The 19,546-nt window shown below is 40.6% G+C and overlaps 2 protein-coding genes across 2 annotated transcripts; one reads left to right on the top strand and one right to left on the bottom strand.

Annotated features, from left to right (window-relative positions):
- Nucleotides 1-1,030: 1,030 nt before the first annotated feature.
- On the top strand, nucleotides 1,031-12,169 carry nudt6 (nudix (nucleoside diphosphate linked moiety X)-type motif 6). The gene is made up of 5 exons (XM_061047673.1): nucleotides 1,031-1,344; nucleotides 2,857-3,060; nucleotides 7,030-7,085; nucleotides 10,720-10,774; nucleotides 11,140-12,169. The coding sequence occupies exons 1-5, from the start codon at nucleotides 1,131-1,133 to the stop codon at nucleotides 11,520-11,522; spliced, it is 912 nt and encodes a 303-aa protein (XP_060903656.1). The 5' UTR covers nucleotides 1,031-1,130; the 3' UTR covers nucleotides 11,523-12,169.
- Nucleotides 9,632-19,202, bottom strand: fgf2 (fibroblast growth factor 2). The gene is made up of 3 exons (XM_061047674.1): nucleotides 18,606-19,202; nucleotides 16,011-16,114; nucleotides 9,632-12,741 (listed from the first exon to the last, which is right to left on the bottom strand). Exons 1-3 carry the CDS (start codon nucleotides 18,781-18,783, stop codon nucleotides 12,556-12,558), a joined length of 468 nt encoding a protein of 155 aa, XP_060903657.1. The 5' UTR covers nucleotides 18,784-19,202; the 3' UTR covers nucleotides 9,632-12,555.
- Nucleotides 19,203-19,546: the final 344 nt, after the last annotated feature.

The following is a 19,546-nucleotide window of genomic DNA, read 5'->3' as shown; positions in this document are numbered from 1 at the left end:
CAGCCCCGCCCCCTTTTACCGTAATCCCTTGTTGTACTCTCTCAGAGTAACTTCACGTCACTTGATATTTTTTATTTGTATATTTCTTATATTGTAAACATGTTTCTAGTATTATTCAGAGAGATTTGATGACAAAATAAAATGACACATTGTTTTTATATTTCCAAAATGTTATTCTAAAAAAATAAAAAAATATATTAAAAAAATATTTAAAACGTCAAAAAATGACAAAATATAATCACACATTGTTTTTATATTTACAAAATGTTATTATAAAAAATTGAAAAATCTAAAAAATATATAAAAAAATATTTAAAATTTAAAAAATGACAAAATAAAATGACACATTGTTTTTATATTTCCAAAATGTTATTATAAAAAATAAAAATATATATTTAAAAAAATATTTAAAACGTCAAAAATGACAGAATATAATCACACAGTTTTTATATTTCCAAAATGTTATTATAAAAAATATAAAATAAAAAAATATTTAAAACGTAAAAAATGACAAAATATAATCACACATTGTTTTCATATTTCCAAAATGTTTTTATAAAAAATATATTTAAAAAAATATTTAAAACGTATAATTCAAAACAATTTTGAACATTACCTGGATGCAGGTTTATTTCTGTATCCATTATTTTTTGTGTATATGAGATTTAACTCGTAAATTTACGAGTTTAATCCCGAATTATTAGTAGTATTATTATTATTATTATTATTATTATTATTATTAACGTGGCCCTAATCCTCCGTCGTAACATTGAGCCTTTCCAATACCGGTGATTGATTTTAAAAGTGAGTATTATGCTATTTGGTGACACTTTGGCTGTCATATTTTGTAGCCGAATTCAACACTAGACCCTAATTATTACTTTAAAGTTATCCACTATGCTAGTTATGCCCAGTTCAAGTATTTAAAGCTTAATTAGAAAAAATGAGAATGGAGTTTGGCGACAAGCGCCCATACAGGTTTATGGTTAGTTATCCTCTGGGTGTTTATTCGGAGCATTACGGTATTTATGCAACGTCCAGGGCGGACTTTTACGTAACCTCGCAGCACCACTCACACATGCCGGCTACAAAGTGAAACAAATACTTCATTTAAAACGGTTTTTTTAAACATGGCTTCTCGAGCCTTTGCCTCTAAGCTGTTACAGGTAATAAGAACAGGACGGTTTAGTAGCACAACGACAGGTCAGCTGCACCGGGTGGGAGAGGGAACCACCGGGGCTCTGACCGGCAAGGTGGACCGGTTCGGTGGAGTGACAGTGAACCTTGCTGAGATCGGTTTACCGGCCGACATCAGCGAGAACTCATTCAGCAGACTGCTGCGAGGTTGGTTTTTAAAAGGCTGCAGGATGCATCACCTGTCTTTTTAGATGTGTATTCCCACACCATGTCCATTACTGGTTCATTTGTTTTTCAAGTTTTAGTGAGGTTTTCAAATGATTTACATGAGCCTTTTATGATCTCATTATCAATCAGAGTAATAACCAATCCCTGAAATATTCAATTATGAAAATGTCAACTGAAGAATATCTTCACACAGCATTTTAGGTCTTAAACTGATATTTAAGTGGACCGATTTATCAGAGAGCCAAAAGACAATATCATACACAAAAGTAGCTTTAATCATCAATATGGTAGCATGTTTGGATTATTTTAAAGGCTTAACCCAATAGGAAGTGATTGACCGTTCATTGATCAATAAATTGAGTCGTTGCAGCCGTGCATCACTCTCATTGGTCAGTCAGTCCAGGATTCAAACCAGCAACTTTCCTTTCAAACATCTGCCTCTGTAACCTTCAGCCTGCTTCCATCAGAGAGTCTCTGTTGTTTGTCATCTGGTCTCCAAAATCAGATTTCATCAAATACAATCACCGACATTTCCTCAACGTCTTTAGTGTCCTTCATAAAGTAGCAACATCCTTAACCCTCAGGCATCAGTTTAATTTTTACGACCCTCTTAAGTCACTAAGGACAAAAAAATGTCCACTTCCAAAAAACAGAACAGATTGATATTATTTTCTATATTGATATTTAACCCTTTAAATGCCAGATTCATGTAATCAAACTGGCATTTAAAGGGTTAAATTCCTGATAATTCTTCAATATTTGATAGTTTTGAGCAGGGCTGGAGTTGTTTAAGAGATTGATGCAAAAAAAATTAGAAAAAAATATTAATCTGTTCTATTTTTATATCAGTTTTTGTAAATTTGACATTTTCGCCCTCCAATGTCCAAACAGGGAACTACATGTTAAATCTGATGCTACACAAAAACTAACAATGCATCAAAGTCAATATTTTGGATAATCTTTGACATATCCAAGACTGATTTAAAAAAAAATCCCCCAGCCGCCAAATATTTGTTTTATGGAAAATAACTAATTTTTGTGTTTTTTTTACATAAATAACAACAGCGACATCAAGTAATCAAACTGGCATTTTAATGGTTAAATTCCTAAAAATGACTGAATGTTTGGTAGTTTTGAGCAGGGCTGAAGTTGTTTAAGAGATGTATGCAGAAAAAAGTAGAAAAAAATATCAATCTGTTCTATTCTAACAGTTTTTTGTAAGTTGACATTTTTGTCCTTAATGACTTAAGAGGGTAGTAAACATGTGTCACAGTGTTCTATTGATATATATAAAAAAATAAAATGTGCATTCCAAAATGTGTCAAGAGAGAGACTTTCCTACAAAAAATGGTGCCATATGCACAGACAAAATGATGACCAGATGAAGAGGAAACATTTGACCAAATGGACAACAATGTCCATAGTGATACATGATGGTGAATAAAAAGCTTCTGGATCATTTTAAAAACGTGTGACTCGTGTCCTCCTCAGATTCTTTGCTCCAGTGGAAAGCGGAGGGGAAAGTTGCCGTGTGGCTTCGGGTGCCCATCTCTCTGAGCCGATGTGCCTCGGCCGCCTCCACCCACGGCTTCACCTTCCATCACGCCAGAGATGACCACGCTGTGTTGGCGGTCTGGTTAGGAGGTGGGGAGAGCAGACTGCCCGGGTTTGCAACCCACCAAATCGGAGTGGCAGGTAGAGATTGTTTTTTTTTATAATCCCTGAAAGTTTCTCCTTGACGTGTGAAATACGGATCGTAGTTTGACAATATGATCGTACCTGATGGTCCACCGCTCAGCTGTCATGGATCAGAAAGTCAGGGTCGCTGCCTGTCATCCTTACTGATCGTGATTGGATAGGCTTTACATTTTTTGGGCGATATCGAGGCTCATTTTATGTCAACAATATATCAACAAAAACTTAAGCTTATTGCTGATTGTGATGTCCTCCACATCAAAAATATTAAACTAACTTATTCTTAGTTATACACCAAAACTAGTACATAATGGCCTGTCAACACAATATGACCGGAAAATAAAGCACAATGAAAATACGTCAAACCAAATACACAGAAAATATTGAAATGGAACCTTCTCAGTCTTGTTTCATTGAGAAAATGAACATTAGATTAATTACTGATCAAAATAAAAGTGATATATTCACTACAATTTGCATACAAATATTCTCTATATAACTGACTCTGTACTTCACAACATGACTTCTCCACAAACATACAAAGCTTTTTTTCTGAATTATATAAAATATCACTTCAGTTGATTTGTCAATCCTACTCTTCAGTCTGTATAGAGTTGAGTCTGTGATTGGCTGAGTTTGATCTTCTAACGGACCGAGCTGAACACAAGTTCCTGGGAAGACATCACAGATTGTTACTGACATTTTAAAGGTTTATTTTTGGCCTTTTTATGCTTTCATTGTAGAGATCGGACAGTGGAAAGAGTCTGAAATCGGGTAGAGTGAGGAATGACACGGGGGGGGGGAGCCACAGGTCAGAGGTCACCTGCTTGGAGGACTATGTCTCCGTACATTGGGTGCCCCCCAGATTGCTACTGATATCAAAGTTAACATTAACACAGCAAAGATAAGAGCTGCAACAAGGCTGCAGCTGACAGAAAGTACATTTATTATTTCTGAATATAAGTCTGTGCGTCGTGTTTAAAAAGGACACATACACAGAAGTTCAGTCGTGTTTTAGAAAATGCAAAGGTGTGATATTTATGCATAAATCCACTCTATTGCTGCGTCACTTCATGATGTTAGAAGTAGCAAAATGAGGTGTTGTTTGTGACCTGAGCTGTGCTGTGTTTCTGATTCTCCAGCAGATGGCAGTGTGTTGTTGTTGTTGTGTTGTTTTTTTTTCCCTCTTCCCTACCATAGAGTGGGAGCTGCACTTGAATCATGTCAGAACATGTCCAGAGCATCCTACAGAAGGAAAATGAGGTCCAGAAAGTTCCCTTTAATTGTTGCCAGAATGAAACCGAGGTTTGGAATGTGAAATATGTCGCTGTTTGGATGTTCTGAGATGTGTTTGCCCGAGCGTTTTCTAGACCCCAGCTCATTAGTTTGAGAGAAACTTGTGGAACTAAACTTTGTAGGGTCAATCAGGGCTTCCTCACTCATTGATTAGAGGGCAGTCATCCCATAGTCAAACCATTTTTGATATCTCAGATTGCAGTCTGCACATCCTTCAGTGTGACCGGCTAATGAAGGGTGATTTGCAGGGAGGCAACATGAGCCTCAGAGGGCTTTAAAACTGTCCAACATGAAAACAAATGTCTGGTCAGTTTATTTTTAGGTCCAAAGTGACCTCCATTGACTTTGAAACATAAAAAAAAAATGACAAGGTTAGCCAGTCTGCAAGCTGTTTCTGCTGTCCTGGCCAAGAGGGGCAGCAGCACAGCAAAGAGTTACAGACATAAAACAGAGAGTAATTACAAACACAGTTTAACATGTCCCGAGTCGCAGAGCAGGAAGTCATCAGTCGAAGCATCTACAACCTGAAGCATCTTCCTCCAACACTTTCAATCTGCATACTTGAAAAATGACTGGAAACAATTAAATGCTTACAAAAATATGGAAACAATTCATAGTATTTTTTTAAATCCAGGAATTGATTCATTGGTGCAGCTCGTCATCTAACTACAGATTGAGTCAGCTTCCCTTCACATAGTGTTCAGTACACATAGTATGTCAAATAAAGACAATACATGCTGGCTTAAATTTTCACGACTCAGCTTCATAGTGAATCACAAGCGGTGTTTGAGGTTCCATGCGTCATGTAGTGACTCACTGGATTTCCTCTTTTCCTCAAGAGTCTATTCTGTTCATTCATAAATATATCTCTGCAGGGAAGTGAAGGACATGGACATCACGGGGGGGTGGGGGGGGGGGGTCAGAAGACTAGAAAAGCGATATATAAGCTAAGATCCATTCACCATTTATATTTATAGTTAAATCCTGTGATGAAATCTGACTCCATTGTTTTGACGATGTCGGTGTTTTTTTTTTATGAATTAACCAGAGAAGAGAAGATTATTCTCTCCACATTAAAAAACTAGTCACGACTGCGGTATCAGGATCAAAACATACAGATGATATCAATCAAAAGTGGTTGTTATTGTACAAACTGAAAGGTCGTAGGAGAAGCTAGCATAAAAAAATGAATTAGAAAAAGCCACTTTGTGTGGTTCAGAAGCCAGCTGTAACCTCAAGCCATTAACAGTTGTTTTTTTTTTTTTTTTAAATAAAAAACCCACAGTTCCCCTCCTATGATTCTTCTGGGTTTATATTTCTCTTCCCTCTTTTTTTCCCCTCGTGCTCCTTCTCAGTATTTTATTTCCGAGACAGAAGGCTTCATAATGATAGCTTCCTTTCGTAGCAACCGGGCCTCCTCCTGTGAAGCTACATACACATGGCAGCAGGGCCGAGGGGATGACATCACTTTCCACTTCAGAGTCCAAGTCAGGACGACCCCTCCCTCTTTACACATCTGTGACTTTCATTTTAAGGAGGCCCGACCTGATCCGGCTCACACTGCAACCGGAAAAGAAAGTGGCCTTTTTTCCCTCCTCCTCCTCTTCCTCCTCTTCCTCTCCCTCCTCCCCCTCCTCCTCCTCTTCCTCCCCCTCCTCGTTCTCCTCCCCCACCTCCTCCTCCTCTTCCTCTTCCTCCTCCTTCTCCTCTGCCTCCTCGTTCTCATCCTTCTCCTCTTCTTCTTCCTCCTCCTCCTCCTCGTTCTCCTCCTCCTCTTCCTCTTCCTCCTCGTTCTCCTCTTCCTCCTCCTCCTCCTCCTCCTCTTCCTCTTCCTCCTCCTCGTTCTCCTCTTCCTCCTCCTGGTTCTCCTCCTCCTCCTCTTCCTCCTCCCCCTTCTCCTCTTCCTCTTCCTCCACGTTCTCCTCCTCCTTCTCCTCTTCCTCTTCCTCCTCCTCCTTCTCCTCTTCCTCTTCCTCTTCCTCCACGTTCTCCTCCTCCTCTTCCTCCTTCTCCTCTTCCTCTTCCTCCTCTTCCTCCTCATTCTCCTCTTCCTCCTCCTCCTCCTCTTCCTTTTCCTCTTCCTCCTCCTCCTCCTCATTCTCCTCCTCTTCCTCCTCCTCCTCGTTCTCCTCCTCTTCCTCCTCCTCCTCCTCATTCTCCTCCTCTTCCTCCTCCTCCTCGTTCTCCTCCTCCTCCTCCTCCTCTTCCTCCTCCTCCTCCTCCTCCTCCTCCTCCTGAAAGAAGTGGCACATAGCAGCCTCTCTTAGTCACTGAGTGCTGAAAGAAATCTGATCAAACAGGAGAGAAAAATGTAAATGTTGAAGTCGGATGTCACCATCCTTCACAAGTTCATCTGAGTCACTTGGATGTTTGGACAGTAAAGTGAAGAATTTAACCCATAATCTATTTTTTTTTTTGTAACAAACAGTGATCGATGAATCTTTTTAACAATTGTTATGTCAAGACATTTTAGAAAAACAGTTGTGTCTCATGTTGTGCAGGCCTTGGATCTTTACTGCCAAAAGCTTCCCCTTTATATTGTTCTTATAGAAACTACTGGAGTCACCAACTTAACACCAGATCTAACGAGCCCTTACACTCGGGGCAGGAGTTTTTGCTAAATGATTTTGTAAATGCTGATTGATTATTTTTTGTTTGTTTTGATTTGTTTAGGTGCCGTCGTGGATGAATCCAATGGAAAGGTTCTTGTGGTCCAGGACAGAAACAAGGTACATACTGTATTCACTTTATGGCGGGAACTTGCTGAACATGATAACCAGCTGCACTCCACTACTACTGAAACAAAAATGTTGGTCTTTTTTTGCCATGTTGGTCAGTAAAAGACCAAAACTAGGATGCAAGTAATGGATGCATTTGTTGTCTTTAAAGGCCCCGACACACCAAGCAGACGGCAAAGAACTAGTGTCTTTGTCTTGGCCAAAAAGTTACACTTGAACACACCACAAAGACTACAGACGACGGCCAACCACCACGTATGTTCTGCACATGCATGAGAGGAAATAACTCTCCACGCAGGGGGCGGTAGTCCATTGTTATGATACGAGAAGACCGTTTTCACACCGCTGTCGCTCACCACTCGTATTATAGGTAGTCTACTAATGGAGAATAATGTCTGATAAAAAGTTGAAAATGGCGCTGGCATTGTCAGCCCCTTGGTCTTTTAGTGGAAAAAGAAAAGAAGAGCAAGACGACCATTAAGGAGAAACCGCACTAATGGGTGAAAGCATGGATACTACAGAGGCATGCTCAAGGGGCTTTACTGAACCTGTGAGGAGAGCTGGAGAAAAATGAAACATCCAAACTCACCAACCGCGCAGATGCCGACCAACGCCGGCATTCCACATGTCAAATCAGTCGATGGGTTGCAACGGAGCTGGACACACTGCAAAAACTAGGGCGACGATCACTCACCGTCGGTCTCGATTTCGAGGAGTTGGGACAGATTTGTTTCTTTCCTTCTGAAAAATGTAAAATCTAGATAAAGTAGACATTAGATTGTTTATAAGCAAGTGCATACATTTGGCAGTATTACCTTTTTTTAAAAAAAAAAAGCCAAATTCCGACATTTTCTGGCCAGTTAGGGATTATTTTATTGCAGGTAGTTCACCAGCTCTTGCCTGATGCATACGCTGCTTCATCCATCCACAGTGAGATCTCGGTGCTGCTAAAAATGTTGATGATTTGTTTGCTTGGTGAGTTGTGTGTTGCCTCTGTTGATCCAAACGTGGGTGGAAATCCTCTCAGACCTTCAGCTCCTCTCACACTCAACATAGCTCCCCACAGCATTAGTCGACCTCAGGTAAACACAGTGTTTACACGAGCTGAAGGCACTCAAATAACTCTGTGAGTGTGTGTGTGTGTGTGTCTGCGTCAGCGCTCACAGAGCCTCGCTGTAAGTTGGTACAAGGTAGACTTTCTGCAGGCGTCTGTCAAAAGGGTCTTTGCCTGGATGTGTTTATAGTCCCAGTCGGCCCAAAAACAAGATCGCAGCCAATTGAAAGAGGTGATTGCACCATGATGCATATAGTAGCCAATTATCATCTTGAAAACACAAGTGGGCCTTTTTAAATGAGCTTCACCTTTTTTGTAACGTAAAAAGTAGGAAATGTTAAAACTGTTCTGGTAAAGGCAGCAGCTTCCCAAACAGAATGTGTGGGTAGTGGACATGCCATAAACAGAACTATTAGAGGGGGAGGGGAAACCAAAAAGTTGGTAAATCAGACAATAGGATATCGTCTGCATACAGTCAGACTCTTCTAATGTCAGGTTTGACTGCTTCTTTTGTATCTTATTTTGAAAATCTTTGGAGTTTTTGACTGCTGATCAAATAAGAAGTCCTTTCAAGCTTTGGAAAATTGTGATATTTTTACTGTCATTTTGATTTTTTATTTAATATAAATCAAGAAAAGCGATTAGGATCGGCACACCAAGAAGCTCCCGTTTGAAGGATTGATAGATGAGTGACGTTTGGAGCCAAAATGCTCTTCCTCAGATTTGATATTTAATTTATATACACAAAAGCCCTTCTAGGAACTATTGTTGCAAATCAGCATCCGCTATAAAACACTATGATACTTGCATTGGATTGCTGTTCTCAGTTTGTATCTGTCCCTCTCAAATAAAAAAAATAAAAATAAAACCAGGATAATAAGCCAAAACAGTTGATAGTGTAAGTGACAGACTATAAATGGGTCTTTTTGCCAGCCTGTCATTGCACACAACATGCAGCATGTGTCCCAATCAGGGAGCTTAAGAGCATATAATGCATCTTAATGACTTTTGTCCAGAAGCAGAGGGAAGCAGTTAGAGGCCTGGAAATGTTTGGAGTGTTTTATCTCTTCCTCCGCCTCCTCCTCCTCCTCCTCCGCCTCCTCCGCCTCCCCATTGAGCTGTTTACGGGAAGTGTGCTTTATTACAGTCTTGCCCTTTGGCAGTACAGAGTATCTGGCAGGCCGAGCCGGTCCAGGGCTCATGAAGGGTTACGGACTTCCTGACAAAAGAACAAGATAATAAAGCCCTCACATTGGTTCAAAAGACAAATGACAGATTCCCAGTGGACTGAAGGAAATGTTAACCATCAGAGAGCTGAATGAAGTCATGGGTATGAGTTTTTAATCACTCATAGTCCAATGATATTTATACTTCATTTCCCTCTAGATTTAGCATTAACAGTTCAGGTATGTGTGGAATCAATAGCTTTGAAAACTCCCGTGAGAATGAGACATTATGCAGAGAAAAATCACACTTATCAGAGTAACATGAAATGTCTTTATTTCTTCCTACAAACACGTGTTAGAAACAGCTCCAAAAATATACCATTCTGTTTACAATCCATGAAAAATAAAAGCCGTAGTGCATTTGTGTTCCCCACAAAGCGAGGGGCGGGAGGGGATGTCTAAGATAGCGAAATAGCTTAGCAAACATAATAATAATCTAATACAAAAATATATATACAACACTGATGTCATAACTTAACCAGCAGCACACTGTCATTAAATATCAAGGATAAGTGGTGAAACAGTTTTGGAAGACACACTTCACCGCATCAAATGTGAGAGTCTCCAGACTGAGGCACTAAAAAAAGATAAAAACATAACGTTGAAGGTCAACATGTAGGGCTTGCAAACTTGCAGAAAATTGCCAAATTATTCAAGTTTCTCCTGTCAGACCTCTAGTAAGTCCGAGTGAGCTGATGTGAGAATCCAGCAGGATATTCTCAGGAGAATTCAGCTCGAGCCAATAGGAGGGGGGGGGGGGAGTGACGTTTATATACTGTCTGCCAACGACCGCTACGATCTCCGTGAAAGTAATTAAACTGCTGCAAAATGTTTTCTTTTCATCAGTATGTTGTTCTTTACTCTTTTGTTGATGTTGTCATTCCATTGGATTACACATAGCATTGATAGAAAGGCAAATATTGTCATTATAGCGTCGTTTAGCGGACTCTGTTGCTCCGTCCGTAATCCCCTCCCCCCCTCCCGTCTGACAGGGATAGTCTCCAGCTGTGAGGAGCATATGTGAACAGCCAGGTCAGGAGAATATCCAGAGCAGTCCTCTGGAAATTATATAGATATTTTCAGGAGTGCACATGTGAAAACATTCAGTTATTACTTCTGATTAATAAACACATCATCTATTGCTCAATGTTTCTACACATAAAATCTACGTCCATTTTCATAGACACTGATTGAAAGAACTCTAAAGAAACGAGGGACTTGAAGTTTGGCTGCATTGGTGTCTGCATCATGGTTACTATGGTCACTTTTTGAAGTTAACATGTTGATGTATTTACAGCAGTGCCGAGTGATGTCAGATTTTGAACTCTGAACTTTTCTGTTCCAGACCAAGAATGCTTGGAAGTTCCCCGGAGGCTTGTCCGATCCAGGAGAAAACATCGGTGAGTGCTCAGCAGAGCAGAAAACAAAAAATACAGTACATCTAGATCGCTCCTTCAGCTTTACTATAAGGCATGAAGATGATTTACATTCATTTGACCTGTACAACAGAAGGCACATAGTTTATATATATGCAAAGATTTAAAAAATCCAAATTCACCTTTTTGAACATTTTAAAAGCAGCTTTAGTGTTACATATATTTATGACCCATCCCAAAAAAGCAGCGTCAAATGTTTGTCTATACAAAATATATATATTTACAGTATTTTCCCTTTAATACATATAATATAAGTATCTCTTTTCGTCAGGATCATTGAAATGCATACATACATCGATATACTGTATATTGTATTGAATCTTTCTTAGGTGCCACTGCCGTTCGGGAAGTCTTTGAGGAAACCGGCGTTCGCTCCGAGTTCAGATCTCTGCTCAGCATCCGGCAGCAGCACAACCACCCGGGCGCCTTCGGCATGTCCGACATGTACATCATCTGTCGACTCAGCCCGCTCACCTACGACATCGACTTCTGCACGCAGGAGTGTCTGCGCTGCGAGTGGCTGGAACTCGCCGAGCTGGCAAAGACCAACGACACCACACCCATCACCTCGCGCGTCAGCCGGCTCCTCCTCCACGGCCTGGAGCGAGGCTTCCACCACATCGACCTCCCCATGGAGGAGCTGCCCGCCGTCTACTCTGGGATGTTTTACCAGCTCTACCACAGACGGCTTCCTCCTACTCTTAGGTCCTAGCCAGTCGTCATTGACGTGAAGAAGTTAGCATTGCATTGCTAACTGCGCTAACACATGAACGTCTGAGTTATTTAAACTGTATTTATGACTGAAATGATTTTGCAGTGTATTTTACACACTAACTGTTACCGTTAAGGAAATATGGTGCAATAGTTATTCACTTTGTGAATTTTAAAGAACTGCTGGAGTTTTACACTCTTCATTTAGCCCTTGATGGCGGCCATTTTGGAAGTCAACTGTTGTTGGGCCACAATAGCTGCTACCAGATATTTTAATTTTTCATGGTACAAAATGAAGCTGTAATTTTAAATAAAAGTGTTTTTGATTACAAGCTCACCACCAGTGTAAGCTAACCAATCGTTGACGAGTAGCTTTTTTTTTTTTCTTTTTTTTAAACCCAATATTTATAACGCTTTTCTCTGGTGCCATTTAGCACAATTCTCAAGTTAAGTAGAAAAGGGAAGCCCAGATGAATCAGCAGGTAAAGTAACAACAAGCTCAGGAAACATTTTCTGCATCCTTTAAAGTGTGTCAAGATACTGAGTGGTGTTAAAGACTGTATGTAGAGCTTGTGTTTTGTATCTTTCTTTTTGTCATACTAAATTTGGTATCACAAGATCATGAAATAAAATCCCTTTTCTCTTGTTTTCAAGTTTTAAAAATGTATAATTCACCAGTTAGAGCTTTTCTTTTTCCCCTTTTTAATCCAGCAAATGTGTGTTGTAGTTTAGAACTCAGTCAGAGGAGAGAAGTTGTACGGGTGAAAAGAACTAAAACCTGGGGTGCCAGAGAAGAGTTGCACCTGGCTCCAGATGCCCCCCGTGCAGCAGCTGGTTCAGTCCACAGTGAAAAAGCCGTGTTTGAGAGTGAAAGTGAAGCCGAGGCATGGGCGGACATGTCGAGGATAAAACAGTGAGAAGCATCACAGCTATTTTGGGCAATGACTGATGGTTCAACCAAATGTGTCTTCATTGCCGTCACATCTTCTTCTTTGTCGCAAAGACACAAAGTATATCTTCAACGAAATCCCAGATTAGCACTTGGCTGACATTGGAAGAAAGAGAATGGCCTTTTGACCCGGTCCAGTTTTGCTCCCGGACTTGTACTGACCAGTCCGCTTCAGTGCCACGTACATGTTGGGGTACTTCCTGGAGCGGTAGGTGTTGTAGTTGTTGCTCTCGAGTCGCTCCAAGAAGTGGCATTCATCTGTCGCTCGTCTCTGGAGGGGAAAAGACACGGGGGAGTAAGGAAGTGAATTTTGATGCGATGATCATTGAGAAACAGGTAGATTTCAATTGGCTAAATTTAAAATTCACAACTTTTTAGGGTTGTCACGATAGCAGAATTTTAGACTTAGGGCGCGGTCACACTGGCCATCCGTACCGTGCCCAAGCACACTTCAACGCTATGACATTACGTACAAGAGGTAATCGTGCTTTTAGGCACGGTTAGTCCTGGCCAGTGTGACCGCGCCCTTACAGCGTTTCCTAACAGCATGTGACACCTGTGAGCGTGTCAGCTTGATCCCCGTTTCCTATTTGAGGGGCCAGCATTAGATGCAGCGCAAGTAAACACAATGTTTTTACCCTGAAGACCTGTTTCTATTACAATTCCCGTCGCTCACATCGACATGGGCAAGGAACGAGGGGGATCTACCAGGCACTGTGCGGTGGATCAACAAAAAGGTTTTTGTCTGAAAGGCTCAGTTCTTTATTCGTACACAACAGGGGAGGATTTTTTTTTACAGACAGGTGGCTGCATAGTAGATGTTTGCGAGAAGGCTAAAGGCTCAACTCCATCCCTTTGCTTGTTACTGGGTTGATCGAAAAGTTAGGTGAAAACGGCATTTCCAATATGGCCACCGCCATCGTTTGGCTTCAAAACGTCTCTTCAGATACCAATGGGTGACATCTCTGAGACTCCGTCCATGTTTTTATACCGTCATGGGTCTGACCCAGGATAATTATCACAACTGCTGTCAGATTTGTGTTTCCACAAAGTAAAATTTAAATCATGGAGGTCAATGGGCAAATATATTAAACGTGATAACTTTATAGAATGTAAACAGAGAGAAAAAACAACAAAATGAATCATGATGTGCTGGAATAAACTTGATTTCATAAATGTGAACAGCAAGGGTTCAAGCTCTTCAGGCCAAACTTGATGATTTGGCTCTCGTGCTGTCATTTTTTTTAGTGCTCACAAAACCTCCCTGTGAACATTGTCCTTTGTAGAAAACATAAAAAAAAACATTAATTACTGAACGTCTGGCCAGAATCTTGCTGTCTCGCTGGGCGTTAGCTGCCCTGCACTCTGTCCAATAAGAGACTTTTGTTTTGAGTTTCTGGTTTTGAGTCGTGTGTGACTGCACAGGCATGGAGCTGTTAGAGGACATGTTCTCTCAGCTGGAACAACCTCCTGAAGGCTGCTTGGTTCAAATCATTATGCAAAAGCCGTAGCTGCCATTGATCAATATCATACCTCAGAACTGGACGTGTGCAGACAGAAAATGGGTCGTGGGTGGTGTTATGCTGTTCTTGCAGTACTGAACCTTTGTCTTATCATTGCTTTGACTTTGACTGACTGCGAGAAGTTTAACTAATTGTTGCATCTAACATTTACTGTTAAACTTACTGATTCAACTTGAGGCAATATCATTTTGTCAAATGTTTACACTGCAAATACTCAAATATGAGCAAGTGTATTCATCTGATTTCAAATCAAAAATAATATCTTGTAGAGGTGGGAAATCGATATTATATCATCTCATGGCCGTCAAGTATCGATATTTTTATTTTATTTATAGCAAATATGCTTTTTAACATTCTTAATTGCTGAAGGGGTTGCACAATTCATGTTGAACAAGTTACATTGTTAATCTTACAGTCGTCCAAACATGTTCATGTTAAGTTCCATTAGACTGAAATACTGATTGTGCATGCAGCCTTTTACAGGGTTTGACTTTGATCACAGTGTTGGTCAGTCCGTGGGCTCAAGTCCCATTGTGTAGAAATAAAAACACTGAAGTAAGATGAAGAGACTGAGAATTTTTTCTTATTTGGCAAAACATTTCTTCATTTAATTTAATCTATAATCGACATAATTTGCAGATAAAATATCTAAATCGCAATATATGGCATCGCGATTCTCAGCATATCGCAATAATATCGAAGCAAATATCTTGACACTAAATAAAAGCCACAGACTTAAGATAAACATCTCATTTCAAGATATTAAACGCAAAAATGAGGCCCCAATATTTGTAAAACAAAGTGCCGATGGGCAAATGTCTTGAAATGAGCTGTACTTTATACATTTCCACACACCGCTAAAACTGTGCATGACCCATTTCCATTTGTTTTGTACTTATTACAAGCAATTAAATTATTGTGTATTGTATTTTATATCTTGAAATAAGGTTTGTATCTTGACTTGTCATGTATATTCAGTGTAGTGACATACTTTTGACTAGAAATAAGACAAATACACTTAATTAGTTGTGAGTTTTTCATAGTGTAGGGATACATAATATTGAAAATAAGCCCAATTGTGCACAGTTCTAAGCAGAATAAAAATGTTTTCTTTATCAGTTTGTGAGCACAAAGCTATTTTAGGGAAAAGTGTTTAGGAATAGAGCATGGACGCATCCAGTCAAGTTGATGAATATTGTGAGGAAAATGTAATTTCTTTGCAGCAACATCAGTCAACAAAAAGAGTTTGGGTTTTTCAATGATTTTTCCACAAGAGCAGAACAGTATGGCGCCATGGGTGGTAGCTACAGTAGCTTCTCATTGGGAGGAAATGCCTCTTGCCAATTAAATGGACTGTGGACAAGCCCTTCAAAACCACCAAGCCACATCAGTCACACGCACTTCACACTTCCACTCTACTGCTGTGAGCAACAACACTGTGGCTGCAGAGAGGCAGCGGTGCCAAAGTGGTGTTTAATATATCTCCGGAGAATTCAGATAATTGTTTCAAATGAGTTCAATTTTGCATTTTATAGAACTACAAAAAGGAGGAGAGTCTCAGTGCTGACGATGTGTTAAAATGGTCAGAACTGTTGTTCAAACAAACACAGCATGCATGGAAACATCTCTATTTTAATGTCTCTCTGGATGATTAACCCGAGGGCCTATTTTATTCTATGATGACCGTGACAAATGAATGTCAACTTAATTACTTCCTTGTTGTGAGGGAGGATTTCTTGACGGGGGACTGGTAAATATTTGGTTTCCAAAACAAAGCTTCTCTTCACAGTGCATTTGGCTCAATTAGCATTTCTGACGACTGGAAGACATACTTGACCTCTAATGGACTCCTGAGTCTGGCAGTAAAGATGATGATACTGTAAGTGTTTGATACAGCACTTGCAGGAAGTGCTTTTGTTGATTTCACTGGTCTGCATTTAGTCATCTCAAAACTCCTTTTAACAGAAACAATTCAAAGTTTGTTAGTTAGAGAGAGATCATAATGGGACTCACTTACCGCTCCAAACAGTCGTCCGTCTCTGTTCATGGCCAGATAGCGATTTGCACAAACTCCTTTGATGACCACCTCCCCCACTGAGGTCGCCTGGAGTTGAAGCTTTACTGGGGTAAAAGACAAAAAAAACATTTTTTAGCAAAATAAGACAAATATACAAAACATCCTAGCTTCAGGGTGTAAAAAAAAAAAGGATGCCAATAAGGTCAGGTGTTTCCTTCATCCTTACACTAAATCCTTAATCTCTTTAGAAGAGAATGTGCTATATTTAGTCCCACACCAGAAGATTTGGGATTTACTTCAGACGTGTCGTACCATTACCTTAAAGGCTTTATATGTGATTTTTTGATCCAGCAGATGTCGCCCTTTAGCGCCAGCATGAAACCAAAACAACTTGCGCTGCATTGTTGTGTTAGCATGCTTTTTTAAATTATATTTATATTAGGTGATGCAGAACAATACAAGACAAGTGAGAGACATGACAAGAGCAGTAGTATGTAGGAGACAGGGGATACACGACGATACAATGCACAGCATAGACAAAGACAAAACAGGCAAGCAGGGAGTAATAATAACGTTTTGCACTTTTGTATGTTGAGGGTGTTGAAGGGCCCTGCTTTTTTTTCAGAGGATATACTTGATTTCTATTTTATTTAAGTGTAAAAAATCACATATAAAGCCTTTAAAAAGCTCAGCTCAAATACAATGCATAATTATTGTTACTGAGTTACTGTAGTGGGAGGAGCTAATGGAAGCGTGTACAATGTAATTTTCTTAACGTTAGCCACGTATGGCACCAAAAGGAGCAATGGCAAGTGTTTATCTAGATCGTCTCCTCTGTCTTGTCCCTTGTTCCTCTGCGTGGAAATAATATAATGTTAGCATTTTTCTTATGGACAGCCAGGAGGAGAGCAAGCAATCTTTTGCCTAGCAACCGTGTTCCCATACGTTTACCACTTGAACGCCAAGCTTTTGCTACTTCACGACTTGACTTCATGTTCCATTTGAAGTCCGAATCTCAGATGTATCAAAATCATCTCCACAGATGTTTATATGGACAACACTGTTTGACAACAGAGCATACTTAGCATAGCGCTTAACCACCAAAAAAGGAAGCAGATGGCTCAAAGGGTAAATTGGGGTATCTGTGCAGAATACATTTACATTAAGGCTTAAGCATCTGTCTACAGTTTAGGCTTCCTGTCTGAATGATTCATCCCCCACAGATCAAAGAGGCGTTCTTCCCCTGCAAGAAATGTTTAATTGGTTTGGGTGAGTTGTGGTGTGTTCCATGTTCACCGGGCTTATTATGTTCCACAGATTTTCTGACTGCAGGAAATCCTTCCCTCAACGTTTCTCTGGTTCCTGGAGAGTGGGGGTCCGATCTGTAACCGTCCTGTTGCCTCTAATCTAAAGGGCATCTATTGGTTCTAAAATGGTCCCCAGAAAGTGTGAGAATAGGAAGTGAGCTACAAACACCACCAATGAGATGCGGATCAACCCCATTTAAATACAGCACAACTTCATCATGGAGTGTATTTAGTGACATAACTGTAGCTGGCGGGTTTGTTTGGTTGTCTGTGTAGTTGGCAGGAATACTGCAGCATTAACAGAAGAACCATTGATAGAGCACTGCTCAGGTCATGTTTACTGTAAGAAACCATTATGGTAAAATGCTCAATTAGTTTTTTTGACAACGATTGCTTCTTTATGACTCATTGTGGATACGCTCCTTTATTAACCAATGATACTGACTGTTTTCACTTCCACAGAAATGCAAAAAAAGCTAAATATGCAACGTGCTCATATCATTAAAAGTTTACTCCTCCAATTTATTCTACAATAAAATGTAGCTAAATGTAAAGGTCATTGATTTTTCGTCTCAAGATAGCTCTACTCTCATTCCTGAATCGGGCGTCGATTTAAGCACACCTGTTTAAAATGTCAAACTGTATCTTGGAGCAATACACTTCCAAACAAGTGTCCTCCCCTCCCACTTACTGATGCAACTTGGGACACATACTTGAAAGTTATCAGTGATCCAGAGGCACCAAGGGGTATCACATTTGTCCACAACCAACTTTGAAAAATGTATACACAAACATGTGGAAAAGCTCAAATGCCTCTCTCTTGACACAGTTGAGTGGTTGGAATATGTTTTTACTTCATTTAGTAGGAATAGTTTCATTTGTCGGCATAACTTCACTGACCTTACAAACTGGCAGGATCCTACAAAACCAGGAATTCTCCTCTGCTGGCTGTTAACTCCATGTTGTCTCCATGTGTGACGTAAACCACACTATGAGTCAGCATCAACTTTTACTAAAAAAAAAATGTCAGGGATATTCCGCTCTCCCATTGATCAAGTAAACGGCGAGGTGTACTTTACTTGAACTGGAGTTATTAGACTTTCCAGAGGTAGACCTATACACACACACATTCTGGTGTTTACAAGTGGAGAATAAACCCTCAGTGAGCCGGAAAATTCACATCGGTTCCTCCATTACTTTCTCTTGCTAAACTCTGTCTTCCCTGTTGCATATTAAAAAAAAAAGAGAGAACAAAAAGGAGCTTTGTGAAAGAACTGGAAGCACTTACTGTGGGGGTCGCTTTTCTCCCGGATTCCATCCACTCCCCCGTCAGACCTTATCCTCAAGAAGAAGCCCCCGTTTTTACAGTAAAGTCTTTTGGGATCTTTAAAGCCCCCCGGAGGAAAGCCACCGCTGCCGCCGTCTTCAGGTGTGGAAGGAAGCGTGGTGATTTCTCCAGTGGCCATCTCCTCCTCTCTTCTTGCCCTGCTTCCCCGGGTAGCTGCTTTGTCTTCCTTCTTGAGCAGTGCAGGAGCCCCAGTGTGGCCTCCCACCTCCCACTAACTGTTCCCTCCTCCACAGAGCTTCACACTAACTGATTCTGCTTAACCCCCACAGAGGTCACTTGAAAGAACCCCCCTCCTCTCAGGGGCCCTTTAAGTCTTGAGAAATTTGAATCGGACTCCTAAATTCTCCTACCTACCAGCAAACCAAAAATCCACAATTTGTTGCTGCTCATCTCTATTTTTTAGAGCCTGCCGTTGCCTTGCTTCTGTCCTCTGAACACACTGGTAGGGGGGGGGGATGCATGCGGCTTCCCCTTCGCTTCCACTCTCTCTTTGCAGTGAAGTGTTTAAACCACGGCAGCTGGCTTAGATCTGTGTGGAAGGCTTTCCCCTTTGGGCCTCAGTTCGCATGCGCCCTAGGAGCACCAACCAAAAAACACACATGCTCACGCCCACTAATGCTCTGTGATTTAACCAACCAACCCAGCAGACGTGCTGAAATGAAAGAAGGGCAAGGAGGGGGGGGGGCGTGCTACTTGGACTTTGCCTTCTGAGCTCCTGCAATATGCCAAAAGAGCAGCGGAAAGCACGTGAACAGAACTAGTGCTCTCATTCATTTTATAGTTCAAGAGTCAGAACAGAGACGTAAAAGTCCACATAGGGCGCGGTCACACTGGCCATCTGTACCGTGCTGTACTCAAGCAGATCTCTTTAGTGAATCGCT

The sequence above is a fragment of the Labrus mixtus genome, chromosome 10, assembly GCF_963584025.1.
Source record: "Labrus mixtus chromosome 10, fLabMix1.1, whole genome shotgun sequence".
NCBI classification, from domain to species: domain Eukaryota; kingdom Metazoa; phylum Chordata; class Actinopteri; order Labriformes; family Labridae; genus Labrus; species Labrus mixtus.
This window is presented reverse-complemented; position numbering and strand designations above follow the sequence as displayed.

Bases quoted from the DNA above. Each gene is read 5' to 3' on its own strand.
- nudt6 (XM_061047673.1), top strand. From the start codon at position 1,131: ATGGCTTCTCGAGCCTTTGCCTCTAAGCTGTTACAGGTAATAAGAACA. The intron at 1,345-2,856 runs GTTGGTTTTTAA...TGTCCTCCTCAG, and splicing joins ATTCAGCAGACTGCTGCGAG to ATTCTTTGCTCCAGTGGAAA. The intron at 7,086-10,719 runs GTACATACTGTA...TTTCTGTTCCAG, and splicing joins TGGTCCAGGACAGAAACAAG to ACCAAGAATGCTTGGAAGTT.
- fgf2 (XM_061047674.1), bottom strand. From the start codon at position 18,783: ATGGCCACTGGAGAAATCACCACGCTTCCTTCCACACCTGAAGACGGC. The intron at 16,115-18,605 runs GTAAGTGCTTCC...CTTTTACCCCAG, and splicing joins GGAGAAAAGCGACCCCCACA to TAAAGCTTCAACTCCAGGCG. The intron at 12,742-16,010 runs GTAAGTGAGTCC...TTTCCCCTCCAG, and splicing joins ACGGACGACTGTTTGGAGCG to AGACGAGCGACAGATGAATG.